The 22914-nt window shown below is 36.0% G+C and overlaps 1 protein-coding gene across 5 annotated transcripts in view; it reads right to left on the bottom strand.

Moving 5' to 3' along the window:
- Positions 1 to 22914, bottom strand: part of LOC149802780 (acyl-coenzyme A synthetase ACSM3, mitochondrial-like) — a 93370-nt gene that overhangs the window by 41039 nt on the left and 29417 nt on the right. For all 5 annotated transcript variants that reach the window (XR_016420091.1, XM_089952208.1, XM_089952207.1 and 2 more), the window contains exons 12-14: positions 14929 to 15009; positions 13016 to 13117; positions 6222 to 6349 (exon numbers count right to left, since the gene is read on the bottom strand). Coding sequence is in view for 4 of the 5 variants with exons in the window: in XM_089952208.1 (XP_089808334.1) it covers positions 6222 to 6349; positions 13016 to 13117; positions 14929 to 15009 (311 nt within the window). In the remaining variant the exon portion in view is untranslated. The remainder of the gene's footprint in view (positions 1 to 6221; positions 6350 to 13015; positions 13118 to 14928; positions 15010 to 22914) is intronic.

Below are 22914 nucleotides of genomic sequence, written 5' to 3'. Positions count from 1 at the left end.
ACCATCATGCTGAAATGTGTTGTTGTTGTTGTTGTCGTGTTTAACGCCATTTTTCAGCACACGATAGGCCATACATGGCGGCCAGTATTAATGGTGGAGGAAGAACCCGGGAAATCCCCGGAAAGAACCACTGACCCACGAGAAGCTACTGGCATGCTTTCTCACATACCCACATTGGCCGAATCCGAGACTCGAACCTACGCAGACAGAGGTGAGATGGCAGTGATCCGTAATGGAGAGCGCGTTAGACCACTCGGCCACTCGGGGCCCCTGCTGGAATGTGTCTGATATCATGTCTACCATCATGCTGTAATGTGTCTGATATCAGATCTACCATCATGCTGGAATGTCTGATATCATGTCTACCATCATGCTGTAATGTGTCTGATATCATGTCTACCATCATGCTGGAATGTGTCTGATATCACGTCTACCATCATGCTGGAATGTGTCTGATATCATGTCTACCATCATGCTGGAATGTGTCTGATATCATATCTACCATCATGCTGTAATGTGTTTGATATCATGTCTACCATCATGCTGTAATGTGTCTGATATGTCTACCATCATGCTGTAATGTGTCTGATATCATGTCTACCATCATGATGGAATGTGTCTGATATCATGTCTACCATCATGCTGTAATGTGTTTGATATCATGTCTACCATCATGCTGTAATGTGTTTGATATCATGTCTACCATCATGCTGGAATGTGTCTGATATCACGTCTACCATCATGCTGGAATGTGTCTGATATCATGTCTACCATCATGCTGGAATGTGTCTGATATCATATCTACCATCATGCTGTAATGTGTTTGATATCATGTCTACCATCATGCTGTAATGTGTCTGATATCATATCTACCATCATGCTGTAATGTGTCTGATATCATGTCTACCATCATGCTGTAATGTGTCTGATATCATATCTACCATCATGCTGTAATGTGTTTGATATCATGTAGCAGTAGCCTTTAATAGCAATTGGGGCCTGTTGTTTCTCTTTGGAGAGCCTGAGAAAAAAGTTTGCTAATTGAGGGATTGAGGCACTCTGAGGGTCAATGTTACTGATATGGCACCATTTCCTGAAACCACACCAGCAGGATCAAGTCCACTGTTGCATTGAATAATCCAAGGAGTTTCAAATTCTCTCATGGAAACTGAAGTCGTGTTGGAAATGGATGCAATGAGTTCAATGATCCTGATTATAAGTTGTACCAAATACAGGTTGGTTATAAACTCCACACACAGATGAATAAAAAGCTGGGATGGACAGAGGTCAGACTTTTGCCAGTTCAAGCCTAGATGATATATAAATGAGAAGATTGTTTCTGTCCTGGAACAGAACAGAACTTACCAAATGTTTCTGAAGGATGCTATCCAGGTACGCTGGCATAGTTGTAGGTGAAGTCGACCAGAATAGGGTGACCAAGAAATCCATAACTGTGGTTAAAATCTAATGGATGATGTTGAGGCCAAAGGTACGACTCTGAATTGTTAAAGCATGTTGAGGTATGTGAAACAGAAATTTCCATCACAAGGGGTGGATAGGGAAGTGAAAATATGTGTCAGTCAGATTGAGACTGACTGCATACTCATGATCATAAAGCCGGGGTAGGGTGAGGCTTGAGTGACATGGACCACAGTTATGAGTCACATTGTATGAAAGTGAAGTTGCTGAAGCAGTCAAAACACTGGCCTTTAGAGCTAACATTGAAGACATAGTGAGTACTTTCTGGACTAGCATGTGTGTGGCTGGAACATTTTTGTCCACTTAGAAATAGTGGAAAGGACATGTGACAGGTTGCTAGATTTCTTATTTTTACCAAGGGCCAGGAGACTAGTACTGATGGTGTCTGAGTGAGTGTTCTACCAGCAAGCTGAGAATGTCATTATTACTTGGCTTCCTGAAAGATAAACAAAAGAATCCCTGGGTCCACAATTCTACCCAACAGGCATTCATTGATCTCCTTAACTTTAGGTGACTGGAGAAGGAGCAAAAAGGATGGCTTTCCTTCCTCCCAGTCAAAATCTATGATGCTTTTACTTTATAACCTTGAGTAGTGGTAGGACGTGTAGGGCATTCTGAAGTTGATAGCACCCAGTATTGGCTGTTCCAAGGGCTCGTCTGGATGGACAGATTTCTCATTGATATCTCCATCATAATAATGGTATTGCTATGCCGCTACTTCATGTACCTTCGAATCAGCTGATTTTACCCACAACACGTTCTTGTAGTCGAGCGGAGCCATTTTGAGATGTCCCCTCGTACATAACAATGCTCGTTACCCGTTCGCGTATTTTGTACAACAATACAAGATTTTAAAATTAAATTACCTGCACAACATTCGAAGATGAGAATAATATATTCGGGCAGGTTTGTCATGACTGATTATATTGTCTAATACTAGGTTAAATTCAAAGGATTAAAACACCGAGTTGTGTGTATTACTGTCGTGCGGTCATGTTCCGTCGGCATGGTCGATTTGGATTGGCCGATCGATTGCAATACCCACCAATCAATGCTTTGTTTACCAGAATGCTTACACGTGCCAAACTTGTATATAAACAGCGTCCTTGTCCCAAGTCGGTGACAGATAGGGGTAGAAAGATAAGGTAGTAGACGGATAGAAGAAAAGGGCTGGTTAACATCTAGAACTAAGATTAAGTCAAGAAAAATGAGAGAGGTAATTCTTGCAGAAGGAAAATTTAATGTATGTAATTTTGAAGAACAATTTGGAACTTAGACTTTAAACTACAAGTTCCCAAAAGCAGACGAATTTTCTACACATGAATTTGGAAACCCAAATTTAGATTACGAAATTCAAAACCTTATTGCCCACATGTTTAACACTCAAGCTTAGTTTTTAGTAAATTAGATTGGTTTTTTTTTGGCTAATCGAAATATATCCATTACAGTTGTATCTACTGGTATAATTCTGTAAGTAAAAGTTGAATCTGTAAACTGGTAAAAAGGGTGTAGTTCTGTTTTACAGATGAGAATGTTAGAATAAATCTGTCCTGGATTTTTAATCTTTCTTTATTGTTGTTTTATCTCTATTGCTAAAGTCAGACGAACCCTTGTAGCTTCAAGGTCTGAAAAAGAAAGCTAAAATCCCTGAGTAATTTTCCAGAACCATGAGGTTACAGTATGTCACTGATGGTAGGCTAAACAGACAGATCTGTCATTAGGATTCCTGTATATTCTAGTTCACTGGACCAACTGATAAAAAATGTTCCCATGGTGGACTTGGCTGGATGGACAGAATTTTCACTGAAATCTTCATCATGTTAAGAGTTTGTTGCTGATTGTATGGATAAGCAGATGGATCTGTCACTAAGATCCTTGTCAAAGCTAGATGGCTGGACTGTTTTCTCAGAAGGTCCCACAAGCTGGATGGATGATGAAGGTGAGGCTATATCATGAAATGGATTCAATGAATCTGGTACAAACCCGATAAGTCGTGAATTAAATTCACAAAATCCATGCTCAGACATGCCAGGGGTGGTGAGGAGTTGGGCTGCATAAAATTGTGGGGACACTCCTCCAATGAGTCAGCATTGCCAGCGATGAAGTTTAGGTTGTCTTTGAATGTCAATGTAGTCCTTGATTTATTCTGTCTTTCCTTCCCTTTCATGTCTTATGGATTATTCCACTGAACTTTGCATTTTACTCATTTACCGGAAGTTAAAAAACTACACATGAAGAGAAAACAAAGCATAAGGTTGCAATTCAGCATGTTACTAACTCGCTAATACTGTAGCTCAAACTTCCCCTGACCATGTATTACACATGCTGCATATTATAGACAATACACATTTAGTATATATAAAACAAGGCATGGTTGACATCCTTGCTCTGAAATTTTGCATTTCGTGCATTTAGTTGATATTTCTGCTGAAATGACACAAGAAGAGAAAACAAAGCATAAATTAGTAATTCAGCATTTACTAAGTTATTAATGTCAACACATTAACAGAGTGATCAAAAAATGGTGTTGCATTTGATGCCTTTGAACTCATGCATTTCCTGCATTTAGTTGACAATTCTAATGAAATAACAAAAGGGAAAACAAAGCATAAATTAGCAATGCAGCATGCTATTTATGCACTAAAACCTTCTCTGTTACGAAGGAGCAGGCGAAAATAGTCACTGTTGCGCTAACTCATAATGGACAACATGAGGTTGATGATAGAAGGATGTAACATGGTCTTAGATGAAATCCATAAAGGTGACAAAGCCACTAAAATGTGGCAGAAATTTTAAAAATATAATGTTTACAACCTGCAGAAGAATGATTGTCCCACATAATAAATCCCAAATGAAAGTTGGATGATCCAATCTGAACACTAATATGGCTTGGATTGTTGAAATAAAATGTACATTGTTATCAGTGCAGCAGTAAAGCTAAAAAGTAGTGACACCTGGCAGTAGCCAGGGGAAATACTGAGCAAGAGTTATTGCCCTTTGTCTGCATAAGCTAGAAAAAGATAATTTTTGTCTTTTAGTAGGGCTGTATTCACAAGGTAGCTTTCTAATATTCCTATTATAATGTGATTCGGGAATGTACTTGAAGGAGAAACAAATGATTCTGGACAAATTAGGGCATAACTATATATGCAAGTATACCTTGAAATTATTTAAAATTCATGGATTTACTGTGGTTCAAGTCCTACTTGGTCAACAGGACACAAATTGTGTCCGCATATGGAATACGCTTTAGCCCAGTTGATATATGTTGTGGTGTTCCACAGGGTCTGTTCTTGGACCCGTTCTCCATTCTATACAATCAGCTTCTCTCAAGTGTCCAGTGTCTCTCACCAATGATGACACCCAAATATACAAATCTAGCCACCCAAATGAAGTTGATGCTACCATCCAAGGTGCAGAGAGGTGCATTATTGATGTGAAATCATGAATGACATGTAACAAACTGCAGATTTATGATGATAAAACTGAGGCCATTCTGACTTTCTCATTCACATCCTTTACCTCAAACAATAAATATTAGCAACACCAACATTAAATTCACACAGTCAGTACGAAACCTAGGTGTTACCCTTGACAGTACTCTCACACTGCACCAACATGTCATAAACATATGCAAGGCTGCATATCTTGAGCTGAGACGCATCAGTTCAATTCGCAAATATCTTTGTGTGTTCATTAGTACTTTCAAGACTGGACTATTGTAACTCAATTCTGTCTGGTTTGTCTCAATATCTACTCCAGAAACTTCAAAAAGTTAAAAAGACAGCTGCTTGGATCATCCTTAGAGTATCACAATCAGAGCACACCTCCCCCCACATTCTGTACCCTACACAAAATTTGTTCTCTGTGCTACATTTCACTGACAGAATCCAGTCCAACATACCTATCTGACCTCACCCATGTGTACACACCAGCAAGATACTTACGCTCCTCTTCTGACAATCCTATACTCCTTATTCCCATTACGAAAACAAAGTCATATGGACAGCGTTCTTTTGTATACCAGGGCCCAGGAACGTGGAATGAATTGCCCACTGAACTTAGACACAAAGACACAGTGATCTCAGTCAAAGAGTGCTCTTAAAACTCACCTATTTTGACTGCAAAAACAAACTTAAAGACCTAATAATATTTCCTACCTTAAATATTTTCAGCATGTTTTATGTTTTCTAATTTCATGGTCTTTGGTTACTTTGTAATCATATCATTTGATATGTTTTTTTTATGTTTTAGGTGTTGTCTAAAGTTGTAAAGCACTTAGAAGTTCTAAAGATCAGGTGCTAAACAAAGTCCTCATTATTATTATTATTTATTATTATACTTATGTCAATAATATCCTGTGCATAAGAATGTAAAGATGAGTTCTATATTTACGTTGTGAACCATCCTGAATATCATTAGTTGCAAGCAGAGACCAACTATAAACAATACAGACCATGATCTGCTGGATCATAATATACAGGCAGATACGGATCTAAGTTGCTTTATTATATGCTCTTAACAAACTGCAATGACCCAGATTTACCTGTGCATTTATGTGATAACAGATCTGGGTCAGTCTAGTTTGCAGCTGGACTCGACTTATATGTATATATGGTATACTTGATAGTACTGGTAATCAGGATGCCTTTGTCATGGAAGTCAAGTTAAACAAGGAACTATCTTGAGAAAAGGTAATTTTTGAATGCAAACGATTTGATTTTTTTAATAATTATGCTTACCCAGAGCTTAGAATAACATCATCAGCTCTACCCACAAACCAGATGTATCCATCATCGTCTCTAATAGCCCTGTCTCCAGTGAGATAGAAGTCTCCTCTGAAAACGGATTTCATTCTGTCATCATCATTCTGAAAATACCAAAGGATTTTCTTCAAATTTTCCTCATACACCTAAAGTGTATATCCTAGACAGAAAAAAGATATAAGAAGCCAAAATGGACCTGAGATCACTCATTTGTGCCTAACAGGAGAAGCCAAAATGGACCTGAGATCACTCATTTGTGCCTAACAAGAGAAGCTGACTAAGAAATCTGAGCCAGTAAGGTGCTTCCTGCAGACACTTTTTTACCACTGCTGCTGTCTGCACATGTTGTGAAAACAACTGTCACAAAAAGTCGCTATCTTTTGCTTCTTATTCATTATTTGAAATTATATTCGGCATAATCTGTGCAATGCTGAAGGGTCCTTGGGTGGCAGAGTGGTTAAAGGCACTTGTCTTTACAGATCACTCACACTTCCTGAGTGCATGAGTTAGAGACTCGGCTTAACCAACATGGGTGTGTGAGAAAGCTTGCCAGTAGCTACCAACTGTAAGACACTGGTTCATCCTTGGCCCTTTCTCCACTACCTGCCATATAAAGCCTATTATGTGTTGAAAAATGACTTTAAACCCCACAAAACCAAACCAGTGTTGAACAGCTTTTATGCCTGGGTGTTGCTGTTGAATTGCTAAAATTCAGCTAAACACCCTTTCAGACAAAGTTGTTTAAATGTGACATTGTTTTTAGCAACAGCAGCCATATTTGATGGTAGATCAGCATCATTTGTAAAACTCTGAAAACCCTTCATGCCAAAATGCTGTCAAATATGGTCCAATTCTCTGAAGTGGTTTTTGAGAAGTCTGAATTTTGTTATTTTTAAAAAAGTAATTCTGATCATATTCAACAGCAAATAGGCACAAAACTTTAATACCAATAACACCAGGAGGCTTTCTGTCAAATTTGGTTCAACTCTGTTGAGCAGATTTTAGCAAGTCATTTAAAATCTAGTTTTCGTAATGGTGACTATTTTTGACAGCTGATCAGCTCTCTCAAGAACTCGAAGATTTCTATGCTGGTATGACAAAAAATTCCTTAACCGAGTTCATATAAAATTCTTCCATCTCACTGGGTGAGAGTCAAGTTTACAGATTTCCACACTGAGAAATTAACTTAGTGCACACAAAGTTAACACAAGTCAGTGAGGTATGTCATATTGGTTCATCATCACATATTGGTTAATCATCATTTTCTTATACTGCTTATACACTACTGATGCATGCATAAACATGCCTTTTTAAGTTAGAAACTGTGTGCAAAACACAAATATCAGCTCATATACAAAAGACCCAACCTGGCATGAGATCGCTCACCTGCCTAACACCTATTCTAGAGAAAGGGAGACTGGACAAGAAATACGGGTATGATGTCTGCCGATATTGAAAGGTTCCTGTGTATTGGTTACAGTGGCTATATTTATCATTTAGAACAGTTTATAAGGCCTTCATGCTAAAAGGTTTTATATTTTTAGTTACAGTCGCCATATTTGATGTCAGATTGGCATTATTTGTAAAAAAAAATGTAAGACCTTTATGTCAAATTGGGTAAAAATGTGTTCAAAAATTTATTGAAAAGCCATCTAAAGTTTTCTATGTTTAGAAATGGTGGCCATACTTGAAGGTTGATCTGCATCATTCATACACAAATTTGAAAGGTCTCCATGCAAGGGTGATTGATGCCAAATTTGGTTGAATTTTGTTCATTGGTTTTGGAGAAGCTATTTGATGGTTTCTACATTTTTAGCAATGAAGGACATGTTGATGGCATATCAGCATTCTTTGCATAAAGATGAAAGGCTTTTATGCCAAAATTCTCTGTCAAGTTTCACTGAAAATGGTCTAGTGGTTTCTAAGAAGGTTAAAATAGCTTATATTGACAGTGAATGCATGATGCAAGCTGGATGCAAGGCAAATAAAAGAAACTCACTTGGCATCATGCCATGTGAAGTAACAAAAACTTGTCCCACATCTTTAACAAAATGGATGCCAACAAATGATAACCAAGTTTAGAACTTATCGTTTTAGAATCCTGGTTAAGATTTATGCAGAAATAAAATAAATGAACATTTTCACCATTAACAGAAAAAACCTGGCCCCTTAAATTTCAGGATACCATACTTTTCACAATTGTAATAATTTTCAATAGTACATAAAATTTCTAGACATTAAGTAGGATGTCTTAAAGGGTCATCTTGCTAGCCACTGCAATAATTTTATATAAGCTCAAAAACATTGGCATGGTATGTGTCCAAGCAGGTGCCATACCAGTGGGAGGAGAAGGATACTTCCAACTGGCTCTCCAGAAAGAAGGTCCTGGAGTTCCCTGGGTCTTAGAATTATCCAACACACAGCCTGAAATCCTAATCTTTGCTGACTAGCAGTTAATGAAATGAGGGTTGTTCATCAATGCCTACAGATGCCTTGAGCGTATTAACTGGGATAGGAGACAGCCAGCTGATCAAGGTTTTCCCCACATTCACTGTTTGGGGGAAAGAACAAAACTACAGGCTGTGATGACACAGTTACCAATTTAAACTGATTTATAATTCCAATATTTTAAATGAAAAATAGTGAAGATGGAGTAAATTGGCATTTAATATGTAGTTTTTAGTGGTAATTTAATTAAGTAATACTAAACTGTTATTTTCTAACACTTTTCCTGACAAAAGTCCCCAATGTGAGGTAAATTCCCTCCTCTACTGAGTAATTAGAGGTCTAGAATAAAACTAAACATAGCTGCTGTTTGATACCTTTGTTAACTCCATCATTCAAAATATCCTTCTTTGACATGGAACAAGACAGAAAGGACATTAGTACTGATAGGGAGAAGATAATCTGGTAAAACCAACAGGTATGTATTACATTATTAAAATTAGTTTCACCCCACCAAAACTATATTTTAATAGAAATAACACATCACCTGTTATTATTACATGCAGATTTTCTCAGCCTAGGCAGATGCTGATGTCCTCACAGCTAGCAGTCAGAGTAAACATACCACACCATGACTGTGTTTGATTTGAATTCATTTCACCATATTTGCCTGCATATAAGATGATACTTTCTGACCGGAAAATCTTAGCTTCGTCTCATACTCCAAATTGATTTATATATGAATTATGTCAGCCGAATTGCTATATCATACTTTTCGTTTGGAAAATAATTCTCAAAGAGTATGAAAAATAATGTGTATAAAATATTTCATTTTGGGGAAGAGATTGTGTATGAGAGAATATAGGATCCCACATAGAATATTTTAAACAATTATATGATTGTCAGTATTAAAAATCAAATATAATTGCGCTAAAGCAGCATGCACCAGTAATGTACGTTGTTTGTAATATACATTGCTTAAATTTGATTACATATATGTGCATTAGAATTTACAAGTTAGAAGATGAATAACCATGACAAAGACATATTCCATCACAATTTTCTTCTTGTCCCCAATGACCAAATAAAATGTATGCCCCATTGAGAGAAAGAGCGAGAAAGAGAGGCAGACAGACAGAGATGTCTTCAAGACTGTAAATCTGTATTCACTTACCTGATGACTGATCTTACTTGTGTACAAGTGCAGTACCATATTCCATTATCAATTAATACCTCTATGTAAGCAATTCCTTCTAATTTTTGCTGCCACTTCCATTATTAAAAGAATACCGTGGCTTTGTAGTGGTATTTACATGCTAATTAAATATGCTACAGCTGTATTCAATCATTCCAAGATAACACCTGTTTGAGATCAAGATTTCGCAGACCAGATCAGATTACCAAGGCTACCAATAGGAAATTAGGCTACCCATGGGTATTATGAATACTGTACCATATAATGAAAGGAAATGCTAGGTGGTTACTAGTGTAAATTTCTCAGCCAGTGACAGTTTTGGACTTGCTGACAGAATTGGCAGCAATTTCAAGTACATCTAACATAGGCAAAGATCAAAAACAACTACCGCCTAAGTACAGGAAAAGTACATGCACTCTAAACAAAATCTTATTTGTTGGAAATGGAGAGGTCATTATACTTGCAAAGAAAATCTGACTGCAAATGGTCATTCTTGGGATTTAACCTATTGGAGACTATATGCCCATAACTAATGTGAATATTTAAACCCTGAAGGAATATGGTATGTACTTGCATAGTTTACATTTACTGTTTCATTTTAATGTTTTCTCTCTTTGACAAAAGCTTCATTAACACAGGGGCAATAGGTAAAAAACAACAACAAAAAACCCACGAAGAGCTGAACTCTCACTCTCTCTTATATATCGGACCATATTGTATTTTGATCACGAAGTGCAAGAAGAAAAATGTCATGGAATACATATGCATCCTTCTCTCTGTATCTCTCCATCCCCCCACCCCTCAAAAAACAGAAAAAGCATTTTAGTATTAATGATGCAATTTCCCTATTGCTGGTAATCTATCTGTAACTCAATAAATTTTCATGTCAGCATCATTACATGTAGCTGCAAGTACATAATACATTTAAAATACTTCATGTAAGACAAATTAGGTACTTTTAGTTACATTTAATGATTCTGATTGAAAAGGTAACTGAGTTACAGATAGAATGAAATTTGTGATGCTGTGTGGCATGAAGTGAAAAAATCAATCTGACGTATTGATCTGGCCTCATCATATACTCAGCATAGACTTAATATATGGATGAAGGATGGAAAATTTGCCAAATTTGCAGATTCAACTTATACTCTGCATTGACTTATAGGTTGGCAAATACGTTATACTGAAGTGTGTACAAGCAATGTTTCCCTGTATGTAGATATTGGTAACAATGTGAAGATATACAGGATAAATATTCATTATTATGAAACATATTCAATGGTCTATGCCACAAGCCATCTCATAGTTTTATCTGTATACAACATAAACCAGCAATAGAAAGATGGAACTATTTATTAACTGAGACAAGGTTGCTCAATGAATACATCTGAGTGGTAATCCCATGCAGCAATACTCACATCTCAGATCAAACAAGAAGCTTAGATTTTGCTATAACAATACATTGATTTGCATGATTTCTCTTCATCTGCATCAAATTCCCATTCTTGTCAATTTAAGCTAATTCTTCTGCAAACTTCACATTCAGAACAAAGCAGATGTACAGAAAGTGATACATAGTCAGATATGTAAGACTGTAATGCAAAAAAATCAACATAAAAATAATTACAACATACCTGAAACAAAATACATTCTTTGCGACATGAACAAGCATAAAACAACAGTTCCTTTTAAAAGTTTTCATACCTGGTTTTGGCTGACTTGGAATCTTTATCTTCTCCAAATGTGGCAGAATACATTTATTTTTCAGATATGTTTCTATATACAGTATGACCTCGTTATAACACGCTCCATTATAACACAAATTCGGATATTACACAGTCGTGGTGGGGCTCCCGAAATTGTATATAAATGTATTTTTCTCATGCATGGAAAATAAATTTTCTTTCTTATAAGTACGAAAATAACATGAAATGTTTAATATCATTTTTGGGGAGGAGATTGCATATGAATAATATGAGACAATCATTGGCTTGGCTCCTGAAACTTTACATATTTTTCTTGTACATGAAAAAATAGTTTTTTCTTTTTAAAAGTATGAAAAATAACGTGTAAAAAGTTTATTCTGGAATCATGTAGGGCTTTGCCAATGTCATAAACTGTGTTTTTTTCCCTACTGGTGGCAAAATATACCATCTGCTGATTTATTTTTTATTGCCAACATTGTTGGCTGTTTAAACTTGTATATACAACGATTGGTTTGGAGTGGAGAAATTGAGAGGCCCCACGAAAGGAAGCCGTAAACCTGACATAAAATGCACTGAAATTTATCTATTGTTACATAAACAAATTCTTTGTCTGTATTGACAAACCATCTTAACAGTGCATTGTTATATCATAATGCAGTTATGTTGACATCTAGAATGACTACTGTATGTTGTGAGATACCCACTTTTTAGTTGTTGACATTTCTGGTAGACAGAGATCAACCAGACGAGGCATTATCTCAGAATCTATTTTTCGTCACATTTTCAGCCACTCACCAGTAAATAATATATTTACAATGACATTTGTATGTGGATGGTAAGGAAAATTCTTCTTCTTTTCACTCAGAATTAAATCCTTCAGAACACTCACATTTTCTGTTGCAATCCCTTTCATCAGACCAGAACACCCATGTCTCTATCGTCTGGTGACCCTTTGTTAAATTTCTGATGCATGTGTGGAAGGCAGCACCACAAATGTAAAACTAAACAACAACATCTAACTTGTTGGTCTATTCAATAGGCAGGGAGGAACAGTAGCTCCAGTCGACCAAATGACGACCAATTCTTTTTTTTATAAATGTACCCAGATAAAATAGTTTCCAGAAATTTCAAATAAAACAGGTTACCTTTGAAGCACCAACTCTTATGAAAAGGTACTAAGCAAATGGAAAAAAATCAGTCTCAATCATGCAGTACAATTATTTGATGTTGCCTTGACAATAAGAAATGGGCATTCGTTTGGTTCTCCCAAGAAGTCCTTTAGCAGCAACTTCAATAAAGCAAGCAACCTTCATCAAAGAAAACCTGGTTTCTTATGACATGGTTCAATCTATAACATGGTTGTGTTGTATGGCTCCCAACTACCATGATGATGATGATGATGATGATGAGTTTGTTATACTTACAATATACTTTTTAAACAATCCAACTGGTCTCTCTGGCTTGCATCTAATTCCAATATTGCCTTCTTTTCCATTTGGAATAATGTTTCCTTCATCATCGACAATCTTAAAAGATAGTAGTTAATAATGCTAGCTGTAGAAATGAAGACTCAACAATTTATTCCTAGTTAAACCTTGAATTTGTTTTCTTGTCATATTGTTTTTAGTGTTAAATCTATCTCACCTTGTTGATAGACTGAAGCTAAATTGAGGAGATAAGACTGTGCTTGAAGCTTGGACTAGACGAGACACTAAGCTAGAACTCTCCATGAATATGGAAGGAGATTAACTTTTTAATAAAGATCACTGCATCCCAAACCTTGTTTTGCAAGGGTGAAACATGAATGAAAGTTCACAGTATACCCTAAGTTGTCTAAAATGCTGGACCCCCAAATAAACTTGCCTCAAAAATAAGTTGGCAATTTAAATGCAGCAGAAATCAATGTAACTGATCAAAAGAGTGCTTGAATGCAAAGTAACATAACTTTAAATCCCTCCTTTATCATTCGGACAGTGATTTTTGTTCTGTACATGTTTTTATGTGCTCTTTGATTTACAGTTATCCATCAGATGTGTGTTTAAAAAATTATGAAATGTTCATTTTTTTACCTACATAAATCAGCAAAAATGACTGAAAAACATAATTTGTATTTCCATTTATTTTATTTTGTTTCTATTTTTCAGAATGGCAAGGCTGGTTTGTCTTTTATTCATCATTTACAAAATCAAAGTACTCAAAATCTGTGTATAACAAAGATATATCTACATAGTATAAAAGACTTGGAATAAGCCATTAAGCATGTAACTGCCACATCTATTTCGACTCCAGATGTCTAAGATTTCAGGACAGACTGACAGACAGAGACACAAAGAGAAATATGAGGAGGAGGATATAATCATATGGTATTTCAATATTGTTAATGTTCAAAATTAATCTATATCAACATTAAAAATATAATTTGTAGTATCAATTTCTTCGTTTTTCTTTATCTGGCATGCAATTATGAAACAAACATTATATATTAACTCAGTTCTGAGGTGGTTTTATTTCTTGCTTAATCTTTTCAATATTAGTTGTTGTTGTAGGGTTTAATGCCATTTATCAGCACATGATAGGCTATACATGGCAGCCAGTATTAATAGTGGAGGAAGAACCCGAGAAATCCCCGGAAAGAACCACCGACCCTCAAGAAGCTACTGGCAAGCTTTCTCACATACCCACATTGGCTGAATCCGAGACTCGAACCTACACAGACAGAGGTGAGATGGCAGTGATCCATAATGGACAGCGCTTTAGACCACTCAGCCACTCGGGGCCCCGTCAATATTAGTAATATTAATAAACATGTGCTAATGTTGTCAATCAAAAGCGGGGGGGGGGGACATAGCTCCATAACAAGACAAGATTAACTTATTATGAATGAGTTAATAAGCTGGGATATTCTTTGAAATGTTGTTATGGGTTTAATGCCATTTTTCAGCACATGATAGGCTAGATAAGCTTTCTCACATACCCATATTGGCCAAGCCTGAGATTCAAACCCACAAGGACTGAGGTGAGATGTCAGTGATCTGTAAAGGAGAGCACCTTAGGCCACTCAGTCACCTGGGGCCCTAACATTCTTTATAAAATAAATTATATGACATATTTCTCCTGAGTGAATAGAAATTTAGATAGTGCATACTGGCTTGGATTTTTCTGACAGAACTTAAGCTGACCATGAAATTAAAAATCTAGAATCTATCAACCTTATTAGGTTATATCCTAACTTAATTTTGAGCAGCCAAACAATCTGAATCTTGATATAAAACAAATTAACACGTGGGAGTAATGGTAATTTGAGCCAGATTAAGCATACATAACAGTTGATTTTTACCTGAAGGTCATATCCAGGGGCAGGTTTTCCCATGGAGCCTGGCTTCTGTACAATACAGGGATAAGTACCACACAGAAATGTCTGAAATAATGAAATTAAAAATGTATTCAGACAACCCAGATGCCTGCCAATATAATTAATAAATTTTAAAAGAAACCCTGGTGAAAGGAAATGTTTATAGTAAAATGATGTTTTTGTGAAAAATACTTACGGATCTGATTTTCATAAGGAAAATAACTTCCACTACCTCCTGAATCCAGCCCTCCCAGAATAACACAAAAATGCATACATGTACACAGATGTTCATACAGATGCTCAAACACAATATGTTAATGAAGAAACTCATATTTACAATGAAGCATTGGAAAGTTTACTTGAATGTGATCATGTATGTATTCTTGGAGAAACATAATTAATTATACGAATTTCTATGTCAATACATAATCTGATCACATTATTACTTGGGCAATAGGTGAGAAGAGGAAGGAATGTGAAAGTATCCAGCCTTTATGCAGATAAACCAATGAATGACAGGAGGATCGAGATCATCATGAAAGGAAAGACTATCCTCCTAATAAAGAGAAAGCACATCCAAGATATGATTATACATTTATCATAATTGCCATAAAACTGTAAGCAGACAGCAAGAAGAAATGTATATGACTTCCATACCGAAGAAAGTTTCTACGCGAATCCAGCAAACAGCTTTAACCCAATGGCCATGATGAAATTAAGCTGGAATTAATGAGGTCTGTTAGATGTCTGGGTAACAATACCCAGCCAATCAGAGTTAGTTCTTTTCTCACTGTCGCAAAATCCTGAAGGCAAAAAAGCTAGAGAGCCAACTAGGTTTACCAGATAACAGCCTCAAAAATGTCTCAAACTGAACTACTGCATTCAAATACAGGGCTTGCAGAGGCAGCTTTAAAGTACTCAAGTCAAGAGGTGTATCAGATACTTTAAGATTTCCAAATCACTGAACAAATCACCCTCTTGAACCTAAATGCCAAAGTTTGGGAAATGATATCCTATTTTCCCTCTCTCTGGGGGTAAAGCTCACTGATGGCCTTGACAAATGAGTTCAATGCATTGTAATCAGAAAGACGCTCCATGCTTAGATGTATGAAATGCTGGGAGGAAGTGATATCTGACATATTGATCACATGAAAGCTCAGCTGAAAGAGAAGAGAAAACAACTTGGGTCAGAAGTGAACTTTAACGTGTTTCTATATAATGTCATCCAGGTACACCACCATCACTATCACTGAAATTAATCTGTAGTGGTGAGGATGATGAAGTCGACTGTCTTAGTATCTTGATGAAAGTTCACTTACTGACACAGAGTCTGAAAGGCAGCACATGGAACTGATATATGGTTCCATGGAAAGCAAACTGAATGATGAATAGTAAACCAGAATGTGAAAGTAGGCATCCATATAATTGAGGATGACTGCATCTTGTCCCTTCTTACACAGTCTTATTGACTGAGTCATCTCCACTTTAAGCTTGGTCACAGCCATAAATCTTTTGAGCTGGCTCAAGTTGATCACAGTTTGAATCTGTCCATTTGCTTCCAGCACCAGAAAAGTAGCGAACAAAAGCCCATAGAGTCCAGTTTGCAAACGATCTCCACCTCTAACTTGGTGAGTGAAGACTGAATATCCCTTTCAAAAGTTATCACCATCTTGGGGTCAGATCAGATCTCACCCATAGATGGGGAAAAAAGAAAGGAGCAGGAGATAAATCACTGCGATTCTTAACCCCAACAAACAGTTTAGATCACTCATTAGTTGCCTGGAAACAAGTCTTTTCAAGCCTGTCAAAAATGAAGGAGCCTGAGCTATCTTGGATGGAAGAGTGGCTATAGACAGTGGCACACTTCCATACAGGCCATCTAGGCCCAGGCTTAAAGAGGCAAAATTCCAGCAAGATTAAAAAAAGCAAAAAAAAGCAATCAAGTGAATAAAAATATGTAGCAACAATAAAAGCCAGTTTTAGGTTTTCCTATTTTTCATAATCAAATCTCAAATCTCACCTTTCATAACCTAGCTGACATTGTATACCTAAAAAGACAATGAAAAATTAATAAGATATGAAGTAGAAAATTGGTGTGAACTACAGAAAACAAAAGCATAGCAAAAGAGAAAATAAACAAGAGTCCCACAAAGGGACTGATGCTCTACTAGCTGAAAAGAATTTCCAGGAATTGAAAACAAGACAATTTCTTTCTTTCAACTGCTGAGTGTTACATACATTAGTGATATTCTTCAGTGATAACAAGATTTTCAAATTAGCTGCTGTGCTGGACATATTGGATGTCAAACTGGCACCAATTTCATTTATGACCAGCAAGATGTCATAAGAAGTCTTTTTTGTGGAAACCCTATTTTTATATAACCATTCACCTTGGGGGAGTAATAACAGATGTTCAAGATGGTTCCAATGGTGGCTATATTGGATATCAGATTGGCACCATTTCCATTTGGAATGAACGTGGCATCAAAAGAAGTCTTTTGGTGAAAGTACAATGTTGACATGAAGTGCCATCCTGGAAAAGCAGTGATAAGATTTTCAAAATGGCCCCTGTGACAGCCATTTTGGACATCTTAGAAGCACCATTTTCATTTAGAACAAACTAGATATAAAATGCCATTCAACAAAATTACATGTTTAAACAACCATCCATTCAGAAGAAGAAGCAATAAAAAGATTTTTGAGCTGTCTGCAGTGGCAGCTATACTGGAAGTACAGCAGCACTATTTTCATTAAGGATCAACTAGACATCATTAAGAAGCCTTCTGGTGAAACCCCATGGCATTATCACTTTTTGTTCAGGAGAAGTAGCAATAAGATTTTAAAGATGGCCACTGTGGTAGCTATAATGGATATCAGATTAGCGCTAACTAATCATAAGTCTTCTGGTGAAATCCCCATGTCAATATGACTTTTAGTGCAGGAGTAGAAATAACTATATTCCTGTCGTAGCCATATCGGATGTCAGATCAACACCATTTTTATTTAAGACCAACTAGAAATGAAACTGTATGACCATCCAATCAGGTGGAGTAGCAGTAACAAGATTTTCAAGATGGCAACTGTGGTGGCCATATCGGAAGTTAGAGTGACACCTTTGCATTTAAGACCAACAAGACCATGTAATAAATGTTTGTGTAAAGTTCCATGCCAATCCTTAAGTAATTCAGGAGGAGTAGCAATAACAAACCATGCTAACAGACAGATACACAACGAACAACAAACCTCATAAGCTCTCCATTAAAGCTATATATTACAGCAAAGTTTAGACAAAGCCTGCCACAAAGAAATATTCTTTAAGGGTATGCACATGACAAAACAAACAATGTCATAGTCAAAGATGACAAAATGAAATATAAAATGGTTCACAAACAGTGGAAAACATACACAAAATGATGTATGAAAAGTAAAGCCGAGAATCCTTAAAGGTAGATCCTGACAAATCCAACAGATTTTAGGAGGTGACAGATACACTGTTGCCTAAACTGTATGAAACTTTTAACTGATGAATCTCCATTATACATACAGGCAGCAACCTAGTGAATCAGGGGAGGTAATTATAATGGCATCTCAAAAGAGTTTTCACATAGATCCTAAAACTATAGTCTATATGGCACAGAGATGGGATAAACATATTCATCTTTCTGGAAGAACTGGATTTGGGAGGTAGCAAAAATCAATTTCCTAAGATCAATATGATTGGGTAATGTATTTGATGATGAAAGATGCATATCTGCCATATTCCCAGAGTGTTGGTAGGCTTTTATGAGACTCAAAAATTGTGTTTTGAGGTCCCAAGGGGGGTGTTGTCCAATTGAGAATAAGCTATCTTTTCAAAGAAGACTGTAGAAAATAGTCAAGAAATATGGGGTGGGTAGGTGTTGTTGTTCTTGAAAAACGTTTGGGGGTAAAATTGCTGAAAATTGTGTTTTTCTAAACACAACCATGTTGGGGGATCTGGGTGTCCAAAATTGTGATTTTCATGTGACACCACATGTTATGGCAGGTATGAAGATGCAATGGCAAACTTCCAAGTCAAACACTGGCTATGACTATAATTTTGATAAAACAAAGCTAAACTAAGTCTTCATAACCTTAAGCCTCGTACCAAATTACGTCCTTCAAAGTTGCTGAGTGGAAATGAAATTAATGGTGTGTGATGTGATGTGATTTTGATTTTTAAGGTAGCTTTAAAAAAAATTCAGTCATATCGCTACAATGTCTGCAATGTGGCAGTTTATAGTGATGTCTAGCACTGGGGCATCATGCCACAGACACGTAGCATGATGTCCCACCCAATTAATTAATGGCCTAAGGTACATATGAATGGACATAGGTAACACTAATGTCAGAGTATAGACAATTTAGTACAACATTTTGTTTCATCACTCTTACAATGGAAGTTGGTTCAATATACTGAAACATTAACATAAGTTGCAGCTATGTATTTAAGCTGTATGTATCAACATGTTTAAATTATCAACATAAGCTTAAATCAACATATGATGGGTTATGTGTGTGTGATTAGGATATTTTAATGTAACTTTAACAATTTTTCAGTCATATTGCTATGATGTCTGCAGTGTGGCAGCTTATAGTGATATCTAGCACTGGAGCATCATGCCTCAGACATGTAGCATGATGTCCCACCCAGTCATATTATCCTGACACCAGGCTGACCATCCTAACACTAACCTCTTAATGCTGAGTGCCTACGAGGCAGCTGTTAGTACCATTTTTTAAAAGTCTTTGGTATGTCTCGGCCAGGGCTTGAACCCACAACGTACCGCTTTTGAGGCGGACACTCTAACCAATAGGCCACTGGAGCAGTCTGATAGGTTATGAAATCATGCTGAATAGAACAAAATTGAAGGAAAACATTTCTTTTATATGAATGATCTACATGTGATGCTTGCATATATGGGGTCCAAAAATTACAAGTTTTTAATGTGCAAGGTACTGCAAGACAAATTGATAAACATTAAAATAAGAACAGCACTTGAAGACAAATCAAAGACAACAAAACACGTCTTCCTGTTCTGTAACAAAATTGCCTTGCTTTTCTTCAGGACCATGCTAGCAATCTTCCATGGAAAAGTTCCAGAATTATGAGAGGATAGCATTTCACAAAATTACCATCTTCTCATACAGAATACTCTGCTATAAAAGTTCTGATGACAAAAAATTCTTTAGTCATGAATTTTCAAAACCAAAGACAAAGAAAAGTGTTTTGAGCAACACATACATGCCCCAAGACAAGACAGTGATCTATCAAATGGCATATCCTAAACCTGCCAACTTTTCTGAGAGTGGGGTAGGGTTTCTGACTTATTTAGGGTTGAGGTTTGTGGTTGCTAATGTGGTCATTGTGTGTAACCTAGGTAAGATACAGGTCATAGAGAATATCTTTTGCCACTTTATTTTGCAGTAACTTTTAAATGTATGAGAAGTAAGATGATAAATATTAAAAGTTTATTGAGACTCTGAAATGAAACTAGACTGGCCTTTACAAAATGATAACAGATGTCATAACAATGTGCTGTGAATATCCATTGTATTTTTACCTTGTTTATTCTTATGACTTAAACTTTAGTAACACTAATATGTCTTACATGTTTATTTTATTTAAAGTATTTGATTTTATTATTATATGTAGAAGAAAATGCTCTAATTCTAGTGCCAAATAGTTAAGGATAATTTCTGCGATTTTCCTTTTCTTCCATATAAGAAATTCAAACTGCATTCTGAATCATAATAAAAATGTACTTTCATTGCAAACTGACTTATTTCCAAACAGATGTACTTTAAATGACAGCATTCTACTGGTTGTAATGTGCAATAAAATATGTTAAGTGCTTGTAGATACCTTGTTGAATAAAAACAATAAGCTCCAATGCTGTCCTGAAGTTATCAGCACTTTTATTAAATGTTTCTTTGCTCTTAGTAATTAATTTTGCAAATGTTTCTGGATAAAAGAATACTGGGTTGTTATAAAAAAATTTAAATAAAAGCTAAAAACAATATAAAATATACATTAAAAAATTATCTTATTGCACTGAATATGCACAATATAAGTGATAACCCACAAACAACAAATATTTCAGGCATTTTAATATGGCAATACAAGCAACCGTCAAACTCATCAAACTCGCTTCAATATATTTAGCACTTACAAATGCTGTCAACTTTTTAGCAACAATTCTCTACAAATAAATGCATAAACCTGGACATAATTCTTTTACAAGAAATATGTTCTTCCTCAATCAAAATCACTTTCTTGCACATAAATATGTACAGAGATTCTGAAGCTTCAAAATATTTATTGGTGTACATAAGAGACACTTTAAGGTTTTCAGATTAGGGGTAAATTCCTGCATATCTTTGTTTTCTCAGTAAAAATATTATTGGACTTCATCAGAGATTCATGATATTGCTGGCTTGGTTGGAATATTAAAGCCTGCTTTAAAGGTGTTTTGCCTATTGGCTTTACTTAATTTTTGTTTGACAATGAGAATAAACTGTTTTCCCGTAGGAAACAATATTGTGGTCAGCCTGATATACCTGTGCTGGATTCTAGCATGCTAACCAATGGGGTTTTACAAACAAGTGTTGGGGCCCTGAGTGGCCGAGTAGTCTAAAGCGCTCTCCGTTACGGATCACTGCCATCTCACCTCTGTCTGAGTGGGTTCGAGTCTCAGATTCAGTCAATGTAGGTATGTGAGAAAGCTTGCCAGTATCTTCTTGTGCGTCGGTGGTTCTTTCCGGGGTTTTCCCCGGGTTCTTCCTCCACCATTAATACTGGCTGCCATGTATAGCCTATCGTGTGCTGAAAAATGGCGTTAAACCCTACAACAAAAACAACAAACAAGTGTTATAAATATAATACCAAATTATCATGAACTTGATGTGTTACTTCATATATGATCTTTTTACATTTTTCTTCAGTTATAATCATAAATCATTCATTTTTATCCCATATGAGTATTATTTAACTCATTTTTATAAACTGTTCTATTAAAATTTATGCATCTTGTATTTTGATTGTTTTAAAATGATAAAACTATTTTTAATGCAGGGGACATAACTCTGCATAACTCCAAACATGTGATGCTAAATAGTCTTATGTTAATTCCCTTGGTTTACTCTAACAAGAAATACTAGTCCATAGGATGCATCCTATTTAAATGTACTCTAATGATGTTAACTGAATATGTTATGAAAACAAATGTTTTCATGGTTTCTCCCGTTTATGTATCTTGACCCATATTTGATGGCATATAAGCATCACCTGTCCAGTGTTAAAAGGCCATATGCCAGGACATTTTGTTTCAAAGTCTGTCAAATTCTTGTTTTTTCTTACATAAAGCTGTGTGAATGTTTTTCTTCTTTTATTTTAGTAACACCAGCCATAATAGAGGGCAGATAGTAACATTTTAATAAATTTAAAATACATTATGCTTGAATGATTTCTGTAAAAAAAAGTTGTTTGAGCATTTTACATTGTTTGTGATTGGAGCCATATCAGACAGCAAATTGGCATCATCAATAAACATTTTAAAGCCCTTGTTACTAGAATGTTTTCTGTCAAATTTGGTCAATTTCTGCTGAGCAGATTCTGAGATGTTTAAAGTTCTGTCTATTCCTACCAAAGGTCATCATATTTAAGCGTGGTTTCTCATCATCTGTATAACTCGAAAAGCCCTTTATGCCAGGATGCTTTCTATCAAACTGGATGAGTTCCATTTAGCAGTGTTCATAAAAAGTTGTTTTTATTTGTTAATTTTCATATTCCATGGTGTATTGGCATCATGTATACATAACTGAAAACTATCTATACCTGGATGCTCTGTCAAATTTTGTCAGGCAGTATTTGAGATGAAGTCATTTAATGGTTTTCTATTTTTAGTAACAGTGACAATATTTGATAGTGGGTCAGCATCATTTGAAAATATT

This window comes from Sinohyriopsis cumingii, chromosome 3 (assembly GCF_028554795.1).
Source record: "Sinohyriopsis cumingii isolate HCF-2022 chromosome 3, ASM2855479v2, whole genome shotgun sequence".
In the NCBI taxonomy this organism is placed as follows: Eukaryota; Metazoa; Mollusca; class Bivalvia; order Unionida; family Unionidae; genus Sinohyriopsis; species Sinohyriopsis cumingii.
The sequence above is the reverse complement of the archived record's forward strand: the minus strand, read 5'-3'. Positions and strand labels throughout refer to the sequence as shown.